General features: G+C 38.0%; 2 protein-coding genes and 1 pseudogene across 17 annotated transcripts in view; all 3 read left to right on the forward strand.

Annotated features, from left to right (window-relative positions):
* Positions 1 to 3355, forward strand: part of PHLDB2 (pleckstrin homology like domain family B member 2) — a 235000-nt gene extending 231645 nt beyond the window's left edge. For all 15 annotated transcript variants that reach the window (XM_053663054.1, XM_053663055.1, XM_053663056.1 and 12 more), the window contains 2 exons: positions 844 to 929; positions 1540 to 3355. In XM_053663054.1, the coding sequence (XP_053519029.1) occupies positions 844 to 929; positions 1540 to 1680 (227 nt within the window). In that variant the 3' untranslated portion in view covers positions 1681 to 3355. The remainder of the gene's footprint in view (positions 1 to 843; positions 930 to 1539) is intronic.
* Positions 3356 to 6246: 2891 nt separating this feature from the next.
* On the forward strand, positions 6247 to 19976 carry ABHD10 (abhydrolase domain containing 10, depalmitoylase). 2 transcript variants are annotated; one of them, XM_037144304.2, is made up of 6 exons: positions 6332 to 6421; positions 8384 to 8496; positions 8707 to 8890; positions 13725 to 13836; positions 14224 to 14361; positions 17819 to 19976. In XM_037144304.2, the coding sequence occupies exons 2-6, from the start codon at positions 8415 to 8417 to the stop codon at positions 18161 to 18163; spliced, it is 861 nt and encodes a 286-aa protein (XP_037000199.2). In that variant the 5' UTR covers positions 6332 to 6421; positions 8384 to 8414; the 3' UTR covers positions 18164 to 19976. The 2 variants fall into 2 exon arrangements, with proteins under 2 accessions (XP_037000198.2, XP_037000199.2); XM_037144303.2 differs by lacking the exon at positions 8384 to 8496 and having other exon boundaries at positions 6247 to 6421; positions 17819 to 19975.
* Positions 9213 to 9361, forward strand: LOC119048652 (uncharacterized; annotated as a pseudogene).
* Positions 19977 to 20985: the final 1009 nt, after the last annotated feature.

Below are 20985 nucleotides of genomic sequence, written 5' to 3' on the forward strand. Positions count from 1 at the left end.
TTTTAGAAGAAGAATTGCTAAGCAAGAGAGTTTTTTTTTCATTTTTAACTGTGTTTGATTTATCAAATTGCCTTCTGAAAGAGGCTTTTCTATCTGCACTTCCACCGACCTGGTATGACGGAGTCTTTCTCGGGCTTTAAACAGGTTTCAGTGTGCTCACATGTATTACAATTCCTGAGGAATTTAAATTACACAATATTTCAGGACCTTATTAGATCACACACCTGATGTGATTTATTTGGTTGGTGATTTGGTTATTGGCTTTTTTTTTAATGTTTTGCTTGGTGTTTGTGGCCAAGCTGATGGAACCTTTGAAACAGTTTGGAGAACGCGGCATTGAAAGGGTGTGATTGATGTGAAGCTCTGTTGGGAGCAGAAAAGTAAATCTAGCGTGCTGGACCGGAAATGGATAGAAAACATATATACATAGGATATTCTTTTAAATTATAAGTCAAAAACACAGTTCTTACACACTTCATTACAGCCCTGCCCTGCCTATTAATATTTCCGTTTGAACATCTTGGAGAATGCAGAGTAATAATGGTGTTTTTACTTTATGTGTTAACCTAACAGTCGGAAGTTCTGGGTTATCATTTGACTGCTAATTTGCTGGATAGCCTTGGGCAAAGTCACTTAGTCCCTTCAATTTGGGTTGATAGCTTTATCTTTTTTCCCCTTTTCCCAATAGAGAGTCGGGCTAATGCACTAACCTAAATATCTCAACTAAACTTAAACTTAAATCATTTTATACTAGGTAAATGTTTTAATAATGATTATAAGGAATTCTAATTTTTCCTGTCCACTGGTGGTGATAAAGTATTTAACACTCATCTACCCTTGCAGACAAGCATGAAACTAAATTAAAAGGAGTAATATACTTCCAAGCCATTGAAGAAGTGTACTATGATCACCTCAAGAATGCTAATAAGGTAAACACGGTTTTCAGATTCCTACAATTTGAATGCATAATTAAGTTGGAAAAATTCTTTTAACTTGAAGCAATTTAGATTTGTTATTCTGACGTAACAGAGATTTATGAGTGAATGAGACTGGAAAAGTCAACATAGAAGTAGTTAATATAGCTGATCTTTTTGTGGAAGAAAGTCACGGTAAAGTGAGGAAATATTTTGGACGTCCTCATTTGGGAGAGACCCCACCAAATGATTCTTTGCTAAGGTTCTTAGAAGATACTGCCTGCTTATGAGGAACGATTTTAGTAAGGCTAAGAATAATAGTTATTATTTATTAATGAGCACCCACAATCAACTAGGTATACTCAGAGAGCTTTACAAAGTAGCTACTAAGGGGATTGGTGAGCTCTCTGTGAAATTTCTTCTGCAGAAAGGTTAGAAATATGGTCAGTTTTGAGAAGAGTCTTAGGACTGATTGTGGGTTGTACTAGAGCAACAATAATGCCTGTGTAGAGTTGCATAAATTGGAACTTTTAAATAGGAAGAAGCCTTGATGTGGGACTTGTGTTATTTCATGTTACAATTTTAAGATGCTGTGTTACATTTTTTTTCCTTTTTTGAATTTTAGAGCCCCAATCCATTACTCACCTTCAGTGTCAAGACACATGACAGAATCTACTATATGGTGGCCCCATCGCCGGAAGCCATGCGGATCTGGATGGATGTTATAGTGACTGGGGCAGAGGGTTACACTCACTTCCTGTTGTAGTGAACTGGAGCAACAGTCCACTTCAGGGCATACTGCAATAATCTCTTACAAGAATGAAGCCATAATCTGTCCCAGAGGGAAAGACCCAACAGACCCATCCCTTTTGCTGTGTATACTCAGAACTCCTTTTGTATTAACAGGAAGTCATTTGTGAATGAGAAATAAGAAGTTTTAATGCAAGGCTTGGTCAAAAATAGCAAAAAAATTGAAGCACCTCTGAGAAAGAAAACACTATTTTGGTAAAGAGCATCACTTATAAGCGCATTTCTAATAAACTATTTTTATTCATTGTTGATTTTGGTGAACTAAACAGTTTACAAAATGTATATACTTGGAAATATGAAATTATTTTAGTGCCCAAATCATTGGCGTTGACATTATTGTAGTCCACTGGCTTTTTAAAACTAGGAACATTTTGCTGAAGATTATTTTATAAATATAAGCAAACAAGGGCTTGGAGAAGAATATATTGTAGGAGGAGCTTTTGCCCTAATTTTTTAAGTATTGCACCAAAACCAAAGACTTGATGTGACTTCTGTTTAATGACAGTAGTTTCAAGAGATAAACTTCACTAGTGTTACTCTACACTTTAAAATGGTACTTCGATGACATCAAGTGCCCAGGAAGTTGACATGGAAGAGTCACCACCAGTGTAAGCTAGTCTACATGTACAGCAAACCACTTTTTGTAAAAGGAGAAAGAACAAAACGCTGTATGGTTTAGAAAGAAGCTGTTTTAGACAGATACTCTGTCACACTGGGCAATTTATAAAACGGAGTACTTAGTGTTAGGTGCTTATTTTCCTGAAGAGTTCTCCATTCCCACTGCTGAGAATGAAGATAACCACTAGCCAATTTCCTTAGATCGTCTGATCTTTCTTTCTTGTGGAGCACACCTCTTAATTGCAGCCTCGCGTGATATAACTATGAAATCAGAGCTGTTTTTTTTTTAAACCAAAGAACAGACCAATTAAAATACTTATTTACAGAAGTGCTGTGGTTTTATAAAAAAGTCAAATGAAGTTCAACAATGTTCTCTGTAATGTACTCTTTTGTTATATATTTCTTTATAATAAGCCTTTGTTGTTTAGAGTTAAATTAATTTTTGTTGAATTAAATGACTTCAGGCAAGTCTTTTTCATAACGGTTTTCTAAGTGCCATTTGTCATGGTTTGTTATGTTGTGTGTTTGTAAGTATGAATGTATACTTTCCTAAAACTTGGCAAATGAATAGAAGTAGGAAATAATGACATTACTTCCTAGTACAAGGTAAGATGATTACATTGGAAGTGTCTATGTTTGTCAGGCCTGACTGGGTACAGGTTTTTTACACTTGCGGTGTGCTTTATCCGCATGTGTACATACTGCCAATCATAAGGTTTTGCAACTGGATGACACATGATTCCACTTGAACATTGGAGGACAGCATTACGATGGCAGAAGACATTTTTATTATCAGACATCCCCCCTAGATTCTGTAATGATCTGAAAGAGTGGAACGCCATTGCTAAAATTTTCTTGGTTAATGTAAAGATACCATTTTTCTGTACTGTACTTTTTGCCATAGGATTGTAAAGATATTCTAATCAACTTTATATCTTGCATGATGTAGTAAACCTTTGAACTATGTGTGTTAAAATATGTTGAATTTGGATTAAAGTGTTGATCAGACTTCACATTTGAAAATAAACTCATCTTTCATTAGGATGTTACCGATTGGTAACATGAGGGGGCCTGAGGGGATGGATTAATCACCCGAAGGCCATTGTAGAATTTATATAAAGGATGTTGTGTGCTAACAATATGATTTGTAGTTTAAAAACAAGTGCTTAGAAGTTTCTCTGCTCACATTCCTGTTGCTGACAAAGTAAGATAAACCTAGAAAACTCTGACATCTCATCGTCCTCTTGGGCAGAGGCAGTTAGTACTGAGGATTACGAGGACTGCATTTACTTATTCTTCTGACAAGGAATAAATCATGCAGGTGCGAAGTAAAGCTCCAGGGCTTTACTCTGTGGGGACCTCATTTGTCTCCCTGAGCTAAAGCAGCAGATTTCAGAGGGAGAAACTGCCCCTCAACAATATGTCTCCCCCTGCCCCGCCCCTGTCTCAGCATGTCTCCCCTCATCCTGCCCCAATGAAGACAACGTATACAGCAGGTCAGTGGAAACAAGTTTGCCTACTTCAAGCCCCTCAGTCAGTAAAAGTATCTTCATTTGACAGTAGCCACAATTTCTTTCTGATTTGTTAGACTGACAAAAGTGGGTAGAGGAAATAATGGGTTTCCCAGCCTTTTAATTTTAATATTTTTATTGATTTTAGAGAGAGAGAGAGAGAAACATTGATTTTCTGTCCCATTTACTTATTCATTCATGGTTAAATCTTGTGTGTGCCCTCCCAGGAGTGAACCCAAAACCTTGGCTTATTAGGACAACGCCCTAACCCACTGAGCTACCTGGCCAGGACAGGTGTCCATGCCTTTTGTGTGTAGTGTTTTTCCCATGATGAGAAAAAGTCAGATTTTTTTTCATTTTTTCCTGCACATAAAATGCAAGAAGACATGCAAAAATAAAGAAAATAGGTACAGGAATGATTGCAAATATTTGCAATTATCCAAAAACCTTGAGGATTAGTGTTTACCATTCTGATAAAAGGGATGACGTGGTGTGTGTTGGGCATCACCATATTGACTTAGTCCCTTCAGCAGCTACAACATGCCTAATGGAAAACGATCAGAATAACTCAGCAACTTTCAAAGTATGTCCTGAAATAAAGCGGCTGTCCTTGCTATCTGTTTCTGGTCTTACACCTCTCAAGAAATATACCCATTCAGTTTTTATGTAGCTAACTTTTCCAGTATGTTCCAATAGGACAGGTTCTCAGGACTCCAAAGACAGGCTCATTCATATTAGTCTTTGCCTTTGACTCTAACCCCAACCCCTTATCCAATATTTAAGACCAAGACAGCAAAAGTGGCTTTACTCAAAGTACTATACTAACCACGGCAACTTCTAAGTAGTAAAAAACTAGATAAGTCCTTGCTTATTGATCTTGCTTCAGACCTTCCCGAATTACAATGAAGGCTGTCAGAGCTGGAATTCAGAAACCCTTGTACAACAATTTATTTAACCATTTTTCTATTATTGACCATTCCATTTTTTCTTTAGTTTGCTGCTAAAAATGGTGCTGTGGTAATAATATGCACCCCATGTGTTAACGTTGTTTTCTAAAACATAGTCACAAAATGGGGCCACTGGATCAAGGGCATTAAAAGTGATGCATATTTTAAATTATAAAGATGTAGTCAAGTTAGTTGACAAGAGTTTAGAGAGTTACAGTTCGACCAACCATAGATAAGTGCCAATTTCCCAGATTCTTGCCGATAGTTGCTATTTTTTTAAGAAGATTTTATTTATTTATTTTTAGAGAGAGGGAGGGAGAAAGAGAGGGAGAGAAACATCAATGTGTGGTTGCCTCTCTCGCCCCCTACTGGGGAACTGGCCCCAACCCAGACATGTGCCCTGACTGGGAATGGAACCAGCGGCCCTTTGCTTCACAGGCCCATACTCAATCCACTGAGCTACACCAGCTAGGGCAGTAGTTGCAGTTTTTAATTTTGCCAATCTAAAGGGTGGGTGGAAATGGCATGTTATATATTTAACATTTTTCAGTTAGTGACATTGAACACCACGTTTATGCATATGAACTGCCTATTCCTTGCTATTGAAAAATTTTACTGGAATTATATATTTTTTTCATTTCTAGAAGCAGACTAAATGGAATATTAATGTTCTGCTGTGCTGTAAAATGAGTTTTTCTGTACTTATTGGAGTAGAGATACCTTTTTCAATTCAGAATGTTTAAATCTGTATATAGTCTAACATTTTTATTCTTGATGATTTTGGGGTTTCAAATCTTAAGTTCCTTTTACCCCAAGACTATAAAATATCCTCCTAAATGTATTTAATCCTCTAGATTTTATTCTTTCTTTGAGATTTTTTTTAATCTACTGCGGCTTATTTTTGCATTTACCATGAGGCAGAGGTCAAAATAATTCAGTAGCCAGGCAGATGACGAGCTAGAAAAACTAAAAGGGGCAAAGAAGAGCCTTTTAAATAGAACGAAATACGACTATTTCGTTCTATTCTTGGTATTTATACAAGTAGGTTTAAGATCATGTCTTGGAAGCATTTTCGGCACAGGTTAAAAGTGAAAGCGGCCTGCATTGCAGCAAACTTGGCATTTTATGCTTCCACTGCCTGATATCCTGGGGTTGATGAGGTTTCCAACCTAGGAATCTTGAATACTTTCCTCTCCGCAGGGCTTCCAGCCCTGCACTATCTTCCCCTTGAATAAGTAGCCTGCCGAGAGAGCACTCGTGCATTTCCAGCTGTAACGTGCAAAAACTGTAGAACCAAAAACCCAATGGCGAAAGACTGACAGACTGATGCTCTGCCCCGGCGCACGGCTAGACGACGCTAGTCGTCCAGACGCTCTTTAGCAAATCGCGTTTCCTGCCGGCGGCGCATGCGCAGCTCCGGTTCCGGTGCGCCCCGCGAGTCTACGTAGGGCAGCGCGGGGTGCAGGGGCCGCTGGGAAGATGGCTGGAGTTGGAATGGTGGCTACGGGTGCTTGGGATCTGTGTAGGAGATGGGGCTTGACGGCCGTCTCCTTCGGCTTCCACCGTGGCCTCAGCGCGGTAGTTGCGCGGAGGTCTGATAGGGTGCTACGGAGGCTCCCAGGTTAGTGCCCGAAAGGCGGGAGTAGAACGCGTTCTTTCGAACATCCCACTTTCGTCAGTTCTTGTTCGGTGCGTTTTTGGCGCCCTGTTTAAAAATGTTCTTCCCCCCATTCTCGGCACCCTAGCTGTAGGCGTCTGCGATAATTCTGGTGAAGGCTGTGAAGAGAGCTCTGGGGTGGCCCGGGGGCACCCTGGACAGCCCCAACCAGTGCTAGCGCTTTACGCTGTTTAGTTAAAGGATCCTGCTCTCTGCCTGCTTTCTCTGCATTAAGCTCAAAGTAGGGAAAAGTAACATGTGCATGTAATGAGTTTCATTATTAGTTGTCTTTTGTTTCTTTTCTCTGCAGGTTTTAAGGGGGGGGGGGGTCCAAATTGTAATTCTGTGACGTGCTTAGTTAGACCTGCCCTCTTTTGACTTGAGGCGATTTACAATTAGAACATTTTCTTTGTAAAAGTGTATAAAGATCAAGCCTGATTTCTAGTTTTGTTTTCTCGATGCTCCCGCTCAGTGAAAACCATAATCATTGTTTGACAAAGAAAACTGGAACTTAAAAATCAGAGCCCTTGAATATTTTCTTTATCTTGTGTTTGGTTCCTCCCCATTCCTACTCCATCCCCAGTCACATCCTCATGTATTATATATATTCTGTCTTTGTAAATTATGCCTTTTTAGTTGTCGGTGTTAACAGCTTGACCACCAAGATGCGTGATTGCTTGGAATGGGAATTGTTGCAGATGCTCTTTGTTTGGAGTTAAAAAATTTTAAGTGTGTATAAACAGTTTAACTTACATTTAATTGTACACACCAAAAGAAGTGATACATGTTTCTCTAACGGAGTTTAGTATGTCATTTTATTAAAGACTAACATTCTTCCATTTATTTAGTCACTGAGCACTTAGGCACCAGGCTTTGAGCTCATCCTTATTGTGCAAAGAGCATTTGTAGATACGATATTAACCTGTGCACTCACAATTTACCAAGGTGGAATAAATTATCATGGTCTCACAAAGACATTCTTGTGTTGGGAAGTAGTAGTAAGAGGATAGGAAGTATTTTTGAGTGCTGAGCTAAGGAAATGGGAAATGAAGATTTTTCCTTTTGTAATCTGCCAGCCAACATAATTGGATACTAGCCCCGTTTTTCACTAAAAGTTTTAAATTTGGAATATTTCACTACACATAAAAGGAATAGCCTTAAGGTCTCAAATTTAATTTTTTAAAAACCAACTTCTTAAATCCAGAATGAGGTAAACTTTATCGACTCAAATAGAAGAGCCCGAGAAGTTTTTGTTGCCCCAATAAAGTGGAGGGGGGTTTCATATAATATAAAATAACAGGTTTTGTTGGTCCAGAAAAAGACTAAGGAAATGCACAAACTCAGTTTCTTTGGAGGAGGGAGGTAGATTTATATATGACGTTTTTGTTGTTATTTTAAATATATCTGTCCACACTTTTTGAAGATAAAGTATTGATTTTATAGTAGGGAAAGAACTTAAAAACAATGGAATGGTGTAACCTTGTAAGGTTTACCATTTGTGCTGTTGGACTTAAGTTACATTAACATCTGTGTGTACCAATCACAGAAACCCTGACCAACAAATAAAACACAGTAACTCACAGTCTTAGAAAATCATAAAATTTTGTATGAAAATTAACACTATGATACATTTTTTGAGGTTACTTGTAAAGAAACTGCTCATTGAATGCACCTCAGCTGATAGAGAATTGTTATTGGCTATGACCCATGATTTAGTGGGTGCAGAGGGAGTCAGTAATAAAGGGGGCAAAGCACCTTCCCCTTTGGAAGTATTTCCCCCAAGGGCATACCAAGCTTGTTTTTCCCTCTCCCCACCAGAAAGTAGAGGATGTAAACATTTAAAAAATTTAAAAAGACAAAAATTCCACAAGAGTGCTAAAGTTAGTGTAAGTAAATCTGAATGTTCATTGATACTATTTCGGACAGATACGATAGCAGCAATAGGAAAACATTTTTGATGACTCTCTGTCTTGTTGCCTTGAAATTTCCACCTCATCGTGTATTTTGGAGGCATCGAGAATGGACCTTGCTCAAAGAAGGTACTGATTTTAAAATGATTTTAAAGGATATGCACAGACTTGTGACTTTATTACTCTTAAATCTGTTATTTATTTTTTCTGTGAAGTTGAAATAGTGTTTGACATTAGTTCAACAAGAAAGTTAAGATTGAAAATATATATATATATACATATAGTTTTACAAAAGCTGTATTTGCAAACTATGGTTTATTTTTTATGTACTTTGTTTAGCTTTCAGACAAAAGACATCAATCTCTTTCCTTAGTCGACCAGATCTTCCAAGCCTGGCTTATAAGAGACTAAAAGGCAAAAGTCCAGGAATTATCTTCATCCCTGGCTATATTTCTAATATGAATGGTACAAAGGCATTGGCGATTGAGGAGTTTTGCAAATCTCTAGGTCACGCCTATATAAGGTAGGAATAACACATTACGGAGAAAACATTACTACCATTTAGCATGGCAGCAGAGAATTTCTTCTGCTCTAACCAATTGAAGCAAATGCCAGCATTTTCACAGACTAATTGGTTTTAACAGTCTGTAGGCTTTCTTGTGATTTAGGATGCTGGCAGAAAGTGCTAAGATCTTTAGATGCAATAATGTGATGACAAACCAATCTCCTAGTTGGCTTTCTTGTAATTATATTGAGGTTTTCCACTAGGGACTTTACGACTTCTGTTTGACTACTGTTTATTACCTTACTTTTTAAAATACATATTTAAATAACATATGTATTTTATACTTAACCTGGCAGAGGTGGTGCCATGATCACGAAGGTGGTTTTCCCATTGCACTCCAGATGTGCTGACCCCTCTGATTTCCCCAAATGTGGGAAACTCGACTGCATAATTTCTGGTAGTGGGGTACTGTGTTCATGTTCTCCCCTGGAAAAAAAATAATACATGTATTTAAAAGTACAGAGAGTCCTTACATCATTGATAAGTTCTGTGACTTGAAGTAAATTGACATATAATTAAACCAGTTTCACCATAAACTAATTGATATAAACAAAAGTTAAATTCCTATGACATCTCATCAATGTTATAATGAAACAACTGCGAACAAAACGTTGGAGGACCTCCTGTATTGTAAAGTTAGTATTGTATAATTCACATTTCCTCTGAGTTTTCTCCTTCTCCTCACACCTGTAATCTGAATATGTATGAACATAAATGGGAGTATGTGTTGGTTAACTAAAACTTGATTTCACAATTCATAATATGCTAACAATTATTTTAGTAAAATAACGTGTTTATATTGTTATTATTAGGTTTGTTTACCTATAACAATCATTTAGGATAGTATGATTTAATAGAAGGAGCATTGGCCTAGAATTCAAGAAACTTGGGTTCTGGAATCAATTCTAGTGATAACTGCGGCAGGATGAGTCAGTTTGTAAACACTGGGCCTGTTCTCATCATGAAAAAAAAAGGAGGTTGAATTAAGGTAATTTCTTAATTCTTTTTCAACACTAACAGCCTAAAAGAGTAGTTCCACTAACATTTGCTCAATAGATCTAGAAAATAGAGGTTTTAGAAATTAAAAAATGGACACAAAAAACTGGCAGACTTAATCTGTTTAATATGTTAGCAGAGATTATGTCAATTATATGGATTTAGTTTTATTCCTTTTACCAGATTAACTGAATTGTTTTGTTTCCATGCTCAGAACTCTTACACATCTGTTCTGGCTTAATGGTGATTTGGAAGACTGGTGTATTTGCAAGTAGTCTTCCTGGCACCGTACTGGGTGCTCTCAAATATAAAGCATGGTCATGCCCTTAAAGAACTTTTTTATTGGGATAAGGAAACAGGATAAAATACAGACAAGAAGCTTGGCAAGAATATTCATCAGAGTGTGGTAGTGGCAAAAGAGCAGTACACTTAATTGTATCAGGTGAGGGAAAGAAAGCGGGATTGGAGTGGATGAAAAAGTCTTTTTGAAGGAACCCTGAAGAGCAGTTAGGATTGGGGCAAGAAGGAAGTGCTGTCTACGAAGGAGTAGCCTGAGTGAAACATGATAACAGAAATATTACCATCATTCTCCCTTTATGTCCCTAAAAGATTTTGAATCAAGAAATCACCTTTTTACCAGTTCTTGAATTTAAATTGAGGCCGTGAGAGCTATAGTCAGTGCCTGTCTCCCTGTAAGACATACATGGGTTTTCCTCACTTTGGTTACTTGTGAAATACATTGTCTCTTTAAAGGTATATTAAATTGATGATTGAGATATAATTTCATATGATGAAATTATAATGTATATTGACTATTAAGTGGTACAGTATTAAAATATAGCATATGTATAGCTTTATAAACCTTTATAAAACACAGCCGTTCACTATAAATTTTTATTTGATCAAGTTTCTTTTTTTTGCTTTTATCAAAACTGTCTTACAATCTAATCACTATTAACTATTGATTGCATATAACCTATTATGAGAGATTTTATTTTCTATTTGCATTCTAGTTTCTCAGTTTACTTTTGTTGTGATTTTTGGCTGTAAAATTTATATCTTGAATGAGGAAATGGTTAATGTTAGGTATTATACAACAAGTAGTACACAGGGCTGTATGAAAACGTTTTCTTAATATCCGATTGTCACCTTGCGTAAGAGAAAGTCAGCGCTAAGGAGTGGAGCATATCATTTTAGGGCTGGTATTCTGTCATCATTATTTCTAATAGACTATTTAATTCTAGGTTTGGGAATATGTCCTAGAGTATTGAGGCTGCTAGGACAGACCGGTTACTGTGTTTAAAGGTCCTAAAACTGTTAAATGTGTTTGAATTCTTTTTCTTTTGGTGGGTGTTCTCGTAACCTGCTAGTCTCACTCAGTGGTTATACTTTCCTTTATGAAGGGCCTTTTGCACATTTTTCGTCTTCATCATATATTTAGAAGGTGCAAGGAGAAATATCCGAACGTCTATGAAGGAGGGGAAAGGAGGACTAGTTAGTGCCTTTCTTCTTCTCTTCTCCTGTGCTGGTCTCCTACGTACACTGGACTGAGATTTAGACTTAAGCAGTCGCTTTGCTATGCTGTTTCCCAAGGATCTAAAATCATTTCACTATATACCTAAAAAATTTTTTTTCTTCCTCCATCACTTATAAATAAATAAGTGTACACTGTATATCGCATATATACTCTTATGTTTATACTAAACATACAAGGATTTTATTAGTTTTCTTCAGATTTTAAGAATAAGAAAAATGTGAAAGCTTTAAATTTGAATAATTTTTTTTTACTTTTACCTTCCAGTCCTATTCATTTGGAATGTATTGTAATACTCGGTGTGTGAAGTTTACATACTTAACCACTCTGGAAAATACAAAGACAAATAAGATAATGTTTTTATTTTTTCATCCAAGATCTTAAACTTCAGAGGAATGATGAGACACACATATGCACACAAAAGTAGGATGTAATAATTTAATGTGACTGATAAAAGTGAATTCTATGTAAGTTTCATTGGTTAGAGATCTGTTTTTCAATTTGGGCAGCCTTCCCGCAACAGAAGTTTCATTGTATTAAGCTCTCAGAGAGGATATTAGTAGTGAAAGTTACAGGAGAAGATAATTCAGGTGAAGGAAATAGTATGACCAATGAAGCAGAGACAGAAAACATGGAGCCGGTTTTAGGAACAGAAAGTCGATCAATTTGTTTAAAGCAGTAGTTCCCTTTGATGAAATGATAAAGGTCAGTCTGAGATGACTAGACTATGATGGTCAGCACCATACTAAAGTACTAAATTTCTGTGCTGTGAGTTACCAGGAACCAGTGAAGTTAATGCCATATTGATAATCATCTTTTAGGAAAAATCTGACAGTTACAGAGTAGATTTATTTGAGGAGAGAAAATAGTCATAGAGGCACAGTTAGGAGGCTGCTGTGGCTGGTTTAAGATGACAAAGACCTGTGTCAAGATGCTGGTTTACCAAATTGTAGAGAAAGGAGTGAATGTAAGGGAAAAATGAGAGTGAGAGAGAATGGTCTAGGGCAGGCAGTGTTCTGTGTCCTGGAAAAACAAACTTGAGTACAACAGTCTGCCGCTCAAGCCGATGTTCTAGTCAGGGAGACACAGATATTTAGAACTCGATTACAGCACACAATGTGAAAAGTGTTGATTGAGTACACACAAAAGGAAGTGACTGGTACTAAACAGGGTATATATGGCATATATGTCAAAGAAAGGTCCTCCAAGAGGTGATATGACTAGGAATTTGGGTGGGAAGGAAGGTCTTCTAGGCAGTGGGGCATCATGCAAAGGCTCAAAGTTATAAATGGGTGCATTTAGGAATTGGGAGTAGTTCAGTATGATGGGGTTTATGGAAATCTACAGGAGTGGCATTGATACTTCATGATTTATTGACTTTGAGACCTTGAGGAGAGGTGAAATTCACAGATCAGGCAGACTTGAATCCTGGAGAACTAGGAAGTTGGAAGGAGAAGCAAACTAAGTAGATGGACTGGTGATGATGAATTTGATTCTGATCTCTTCCCACCCACTAATTCAGTAAATATGTACTAAGCATTTACCAGTGCAAGGCGCTTATCTAGGCACTGGGAAAGCAGTGGTGAACAAAACAGAGCCTGTGCTCATATGGAGCTTCCACGCTTGTGTGGGAGACATCACAGATGAATAAGCAAATGTCATATATAATGTGAAGTAGCACTATTTTCTGTGAAGGAAATAAAGCGGGGTAAGGAAATAGAGAATGATGAAAGAAGCACAATTTTAGATTGAATGATCACAGAAGACTTCTCTAAGGTTGGAAGGAAGACCTGAATCAAGTGAGGGAGCAGTCTGAGTGGATGTCTGGAGGTAGAGTATTCCATGTGGAGAGAAAGGCTGATGTAAAACTCCCGTGCAGGAACATGGGTGGTGTTTTCCATGAACTTGAGGAAGGTGAGAAAGTTGAGAGGGAGAGAGAGCAGCGAGGAAGGAGATCGGAGAGGCAGTGTCAGGGGCCAGACTGTGTTAAGGACTCTAGATTTTATTTAAAGATTATAGAAAGCCTTTGGATGGTTTGTGTGAGACATGATTTTTGCCTTCAAAGGATCACTGACCACAATATGGGGAATGACCTGTGAGGGTGAAAATTGGAAAGGGAAAATCTTAGTCTGGTCAGGAGAGGATAGTGACGTGGACCAGGCTGCCCGCAGTATAGTGATGTGTGTGCTATATTCCTTAAAAATCAGAGAAGCAGACACATGGATACCTAGATACAGGTATTTGTATTTTCCTGTTTTTCAGGTTTGATTACTCAGGAGTTGGGAATTCAGATGGTAACTTACAAGAATGTACAGTGGGAAGATGGAGAAAAGATGTTCTTTCTATAATTGATGAATTAGCTGAAGGACCACAGGTGACTATTTTTGTTAAATATGATGTCATTGTTGATGATAACCTCATGGTATTTTTGCTCTTCTCTAGGTATGAAAATTTATTTAAATGTTTAACAACCAATTTTGATCATTTGACTTAAACTTTTCTGTCATTTTCACTTTCTCATAAAATGCAAGTATCATTTTACTTATTTTACAAATTTTATTTTAATTTTATAATTTTTTATTATAGACTGAATACTTTAACAAGAAGTAAACATAATTTTAATTCTACTTTGTGCCAAATATTAAAAGTATGGGAGCCAAAGGGTATAAAAGAAAAAAAGTACATACATTCTATGAAATTACTCCACTTATGAGGCGGGGAAGAAATTCCTCCTTAAAACTATACACATTTTTATTTTTAGATACTAGTTGGATCTAGCCTCGGTGGGTGGCTGATGCTTCATGCTGCAATCGCACGGCCACAGAAGGTTGTGGCTCTTATTGGGATAGCCGCAGCTGTAGACGGCCTGGTGACAAAGTTTAATCAGCTCCCTGTTGAGGTAAGTCACAGGCAGCCTCAGTGTGTACCTCCTACCATTCTGCTGCTGCTTTCTTTGAGTATTTGCTCATGTGTCATCCTTCCTTTGACTTATATTGACCTGTCTTTTGTCTTAGCTGCTTTTTTATATAAAATTTCTTTGCTTTCTTTACTGTTTGGTTTCTTGTTTAAGGTTTCATTTTCTTCCGTCCCTTCAACTCATTCTGGCAAATATTTGAGCCATATTAATGAAATAACACTTTATGTTTCTTTTCTTTTTCTTTTTTTTTTTTGAGCAATATTTGTTTTATTAATCACGTTTACTCTTTTGGATGGTACATCATGACCTCTTCTTATTTTAAGGCATGTGGGAAATAGTACCTATTCTTACGATCACATTAAACTTGACTCCTCGATTATGAGACTGTTCTTAGCCTCCGATCCTCTCAGCAGAGCTCTCCAAGTGCACACTGTCAGTCCGTCAGGGTCATCTCACAGGAGCTGAGAGGGGCCTTTCTGGCTTAGACACTTGGTTGACATTCTTTTTTTACTCCAAATTTTCACCTTAAAAAAATGGTTCATATTGTTAGAATGGTCTTCAGCAAATTATGGTAGAAATGAGGTTTCTGAAATAACTGGGAAGGTAATTTATTATACTTTCTTATTGGGTATATGTTTAAGCACTTCAGTTGCCTGCAAGGATAAAAAAAATAGTAGTAATAGCTGTTTATTTTTGTGTTATTTATTTATTGCAATCAGTGAGTTTTCATTGAGCATCTTTTCTTAGGGAATCTCAGTTTTAACTGTGGAACTGAGATCCTGGCAGGCCTGTGACGGAGAAAAGTAAGGAAAGGGAAGCAGTTTAGAGCAGGGACTTACAAAGCATGGTGCCCAGGCCGGCAGCAGCAGCATCCACAGCTTGTTAGAAAGGCATATTCTAAATGGTTCTTGTTCTTTTTTGTTTGAATTTATTAATATTTCACTTAGCATGATATTCTGAAAGTTCATTCATGTTGCAAATGGCAGGATTTTATCTTTATGTCTGAGTAGTGTTCCTATTGCATGTATATGCCACATCTTTATACATTCATCCCTTGAAGGACACTTGGTTGTTTCCATGTCTTGGCTCCTATGAATAATGCTGCAGTGCACAGTGAACATAGGGGTGCCATGTGACTTCACTCATGTAGGGTATAAATATAAACCAGAAAGCAAAAAAGTTAACAAGCTCAGGCACAAACAACAGTATGGTGGTTACCAAAAGAACAAGGGGAGGGATGATGAAGTGAGTAAAGGGGGACAAATATATGGTGACAGGAGGAGGCTAGACTTTGAGTGGTGTGCATACCGCGCAACGTACAGGTGATGTACTACAGAATTGTATACTTGAAACTTATATAAAGCATGAATCAATATCACCATATTAAATTTAATTCAATAAAAATCAAAAGGCCTGTTGAGCTTCACACAAGATCTACTAAATCAGAGACTGGGAGGGTGGCCCAGCAAGCTGTTTTAACAAGTCCCTCAGGTAAAGTTTGAGAACCACTGCTCTAGGGAGTAAAGGAGCGGGAAGAGAAAAGTAAAAAAGAAGAAAAAGAAAAAAAAAGTGTTGAATCATAGAATGTCATTAACTTTTGTCTCAAGTTCTGCTTTAAAACCAATGCCATGTATTATCTGCTCTATGTTCATTCTTGGCTTACATTGTTCTTCCCATCTCCTTAAGAAATGGTATTCATTTTCTGCACATCCAGGTTTGTTACGATTTCCTGTAGAGGCTGAAATTGTGAGGCTGGTTTTCCTTGCACTCACTTACCTTCTCCACACACTGTCTTGGTTATTTCTCATAGTTGCTCAGTATCTTGATGCTGCTAAATGTTCCTACCATTGCACCTTTCTGTGTATAAACCTTGGACTTCTTGACTCCATCCTTTAATTCAGTGGTCCCCAACCTTTTTGGCACCAGGGACTGGTTTTGTGGAAGATCATTTTTTCAGAGACTGAGAGGGGGCCAGGTGCAGGGATTCAAGCTCATTACATTCAAGCTCACTCCTGCTGCGTGCCCTGGTTCCTAACAGGCCATGGACATGTGCAGGCCCACAGCCTAGAGGTTGGGGACCCCACTGTAACTTACTGATACCATGCTTCTCATGGTAAGAAATTATTGCACAAATATGGCACATTATAAAGGGTTTGATTTAAGGTTTTTTTTTCTTTTGGTTATTGGCAGATGACAAGATCTGCAGATGTACATTTCTATTTACAGGCATGTGTTACCACACTCAAGGAGGGGATATAGTAGATACTGCCCAAGTGACTGAGAAGATTTATATTCTGAAAATCAGAGCTTATCGTCGCTAATCCTAAATTAGGCCAGGAAACAGTTGTTAATGGAAACACGTGGGGCCTTGTTAACTTAAAAGCATGTGTAAGGGAGAGCAGGGAGACAGAGACCACTGTCTTGTCTTCTCCACCCAAACAGCTAGCCTAACAGTGTCCAGGGAGCAGAAGAGGGATGTTAACACAGCACTTGTCATTGTGTAGGAGCTCAGCTTGCCTCTTAACTAGCTCTAATCATTGTCTCCTTCATTGGACACCAGAGGGCGTCAGACGGCTGTACAGCTGTTTGGAATCCAAGCTTCTCAACCACATTATCGTTATACAGTTTCTCCTTGGAGTAGAATTTATGCATATTGTACATTTTCTTTGATTAATTCTGTCTTTGCTATTTTTGAGCCCCCCCTTTTTAAAAGATTTTATTTATTTATCTTTAGAGGGGAAGGGAATGAGAGAGGGAGAGAAATATTAATGTGTGGTTGCCTCTCGTGGGTCCCCTGCTGGGAACTGGCCTGCAGCCCAGGCATGTGCCCTGACTGGGAATCGAACCGTGATCCTCTGGTTCACAGGTCCGCACTCAGTTCACTGAGCTACACCAGTTAGAGCTGAGCCCCTCTTTTAAAAAGATTCAGGATATATAACATTCTGTAAAGTTTGTTCTTCATATGAACAATATTAGTTTAGGGGCAGGTAATAGCTGTTTGGGCAAGGATACTTAAAATGCAGCTGTTGTTGTGTCTCAGTAATTAGCATAATTTCCATTTATTAAATAACCACTGACACAAAATTCTAATTACTAAAATTGAAAGTTCAGGAGTAATCCCAAGTACTTTGAAGATACCCTAGTATCATTTTTGCTTTTAGATTCATACATTTTATAGTTTTTTAAATTTCATTAATTTTAAGTCATTTGAGACATATTTCAAAGTATAGCTTTCATATGTATGGCTTTTTTACTGAAATCAGTTGATTTCAGCCATTCAGTTTCACTGAATCAAATCTTTTTGGAATTAAGAAATATATTAAAATGCCTAAATACATACATGTATATTTATTTTACTCTTTAAATTTTTGGATTGTTTAATATTATTGCATGTCTTAGTGTTTAATAAATACTTTTATTTTCCTACTTTTTCCAATAGGTAAAAAAGGAAATAGAGACGAAAGGCGTCTGGAGCATGCCATCAAAATACAGTCAAGAGGGAGTTTACCATATTCAGTACAGTTTCATTAAAGAGGCTGAACACCACTGCCTTTTACACAGCCCCATTCCTGTGAACTGCCCTCTGAGACTGCTGCACGGCATGGAGGACGACGTCGTGCCGTGGCACACGTCCCTTCAGGTTGCTGACCGAGTAGTCAGCACAGATGTAGACGTCATCCTTCGAAAGCACAGTGATCACCGCATGAAGGAAAAAGCGGACCTTCAACTTCTTGTCTACACTATTGATGACTTAATTGACAGGCTTTCAACTGTAGTTAACTAGAATCACACTGTTCGTTGTATATAAACCAGTAGACCCAGAGATTGAGAGAGGGATAACACATGGAAGACCCTGACACTTAGAAGGTTTTTTCCGCTTACCACTATTTTGTAAATATCACATGAGGTTTTATTTAATGATGTCTGCCCATAAGTGATACAAATTGTGAAGAGAATACAGTTATTTTTCTGAATGTTCCAGGGATTGGTTCCAGGACACCCCCAGCTCTCGGATACCAGGATGCGAAGATGTTCATGTCTGTTATAGAAAATAGTATGTGTGTATAACCTGCACACATGCTCCTGTATGCTTTAAATCGTCTCTAGATTATTTATAATACCCAGTACAATGTAAATGCTATGTAAATAGTTGTTACGCAGTATTGTTTAAGAATCAGCATTCTGGAATTCTTTTTTCTTTTAAGTATTTTTGACCTGTGGTTAGTTGAATCCAAGAATGTGTAACCTACAGCTACAAAAGGCCAGCTGTACCAGCTGCTGGAGAATTGGAACATCCTCTTCCTCCTTCATTCTCTGATTGCTTTTTTCCATTAATATGTTTTCTATTTTTTTATTCAAGAGATGTTTAACTTCTAGTGCTTTAGTTAACTGCCAGCTTTTAATTCTGTTCTTTCCTCCTTAGAATTATTAATAAAGCTTAAAATTTTCGTATTTTGTTTGGTATCATTGTATGTGGAGATTTCCTATTGTAAAATGCAGTTCACAAAATATGGGAAAATCTGAAGTGATTAAGGAAATGTCTGAAGCATAATAAAGTTTGAAAAGTAAAGAATAGTACTTTATATATTTTGCATGTTATATTTGAGCTAAAACTAAGGTTATTTTTTGTATAAAGGCTCAAAACTACAGAGCTCTAAAGGGGATATGTTCTAAATTTTGGCTCACGTGTATTGAAATGGGGGTATTTCATCTTAATGTAGTTTTCATATTCTAAAGAGGGAAGTAATCTTTATATATTATTTGCCTACCTGTAGAAACGTTTATTTCTTATTAATATGTGCCTTAAGTTTAAATAGCCAAATGGTAGCTGTCTAAATTAGAGGACTTCCAGAAGTGCAAATATAGTAAGAAAATAGGAAATATAAATATAAAGGTTTTCCTTTTTTAAACTACTGTGCAGTAGACAGTCTTGGTATTATTGGGTTGGTGGTTTTTAGCTTTTAAGTTTGCTTGGACTTTATTTAGCTTGCTTGGGTTATGTCTGTCAAAGTAACACTTAAGTTGACAACACTGAGAAATAATGTTGAGAAAAAACCTTTTGTGCCAAAGAGTTAACAGAGCCTGACCACTTACTCTTGGAGACCTGCTTACAAGATTGGCCCTTGGCTGGCATCCGGGAACTTGAATTTTAGGAGGGTTCCCAGCACTGATGAAAGTGGCTCACTGTGCAAATTGTCTGTGTAAACAATGTGGTTTGTGCTGAACACCTGCTTTCCTTCTGGGAGTCTGGAGTTTTGGTAGGGCCAGGCAGAGGCTGAGTGCCCAGCTCCCGAGGAAAACTCTGGCACCGGGTCCAACCAAGTTTCCGGGGCGGACAGCCTTTCCCATGTGCTGTCTCAACACTGCTGGGTTTAAGCTCATCCTGTGTGACTCCACTGGGAGAGAATTCTTCAGAACTTGTGCCTGATTTCACCCCTGATTTTCCAGATCTCACCCCAGTTCCTTTTCCCTGTGTGGACTTTGCTTTGTATCCTTACCGTAATAAATTGCAGCTATGAGTACAACTGCGTTCTGTGAGTCCTGACAGATCGAGCCTGGGGGTGGTCTTCGGGACGCCTGCCACAGATACAAAGCAGGTTAATTCCCGCAAGGCAGTAGAACTATACTCTGGTCTCCTTTATACCAGACAAATTACTTACAAATAAAAATACATGAACTGTGTGTGTGCCACTGTTCCTGGGACTGCAGGGACTTGATGGTGGATGGCAGGGAGGCTATTTCAGGGTCTTCTCTCCCCAGCCACTGCTAGGCATGAGGGTTACAATAATTAAAGGGGAAGAGTGCTCGCCCATGAGTGTTTTCTAGGGTTAAATATAGCTGTAATAAAGTGTAGTCAATATGAACTCAGATTCCTAGTATATCTGCAGAGGGAGTATAGCATAACGGTTATGGCCTGCCTCACCACTTAACTAGCCCTGCGACAGCAATATACTTACCCTACCTGAGGTTCCCTCATCTGTAAAATGGCAACATAAACCTGCCTAATAAAGCATAAGAATTAACTGAGCACAACACAATGAATGACACACGAGTCACTGCCTTTTCATTTTTACTACCCGCAGAGCACAGTCCAGTGCGAAACATGAACACAAAAGCCATCAGGGTTTAGAAAGAAAAGTAAAGGCAAAGTGCATTGGGCTTCTAAAGCTGACCTGGATTGGACCTTCTTAACCTCATGACCCCAAATCGGAGTGTTGTGTGGTATCCTTTCAAATGTTCAATGGTGAGAGGGGGGAGGGAAAATCTGCACTCTAAAGACAGAAAAAGTTGTTTTAAAATTTAGCTTTATAGAAGGTAGCATCACAAATTCCACATGAATTTGAATCAGTGAGATTTAGTGTATTCTAGTACATTATTAATTGCTTCAGTGTTCTTCATTTTCCCCCAAAGCTTTTTGTTTGTTTTTCTAAAACCACTCCGTCCCCTGTGTTCAGTGACATGGAGAATGTGGAACAGCCAGCAGCCCCTGAGTGCCTTACCATATGGAACTCCCTTTAAAAGCGACTCAACCCCTCTGAACAGTCTCCAAACATGCAGTGGAAAGGGATCAGGCAAGTGCCAGTGGAAAAAAGGCCAAGGGAGGCC

This window comes from Artibeus jamaicensis, unplaced genomic scaffold, assembly GCF_021234435.1.
Source record: "Artibeus jamaicensis isolate MK-2021 breed Jamaican fruit bat unplaced genomic scaffold, CSHL_Jam_final contig_3126, whole genome shotgun sequence".
Taxonomy (NCBI): Eukaryota; Metazoa; Chordata; class Mammalia; order Chiroptera; family Phyllostomidae; genus Artibeus; species Artibeus jamaicensis.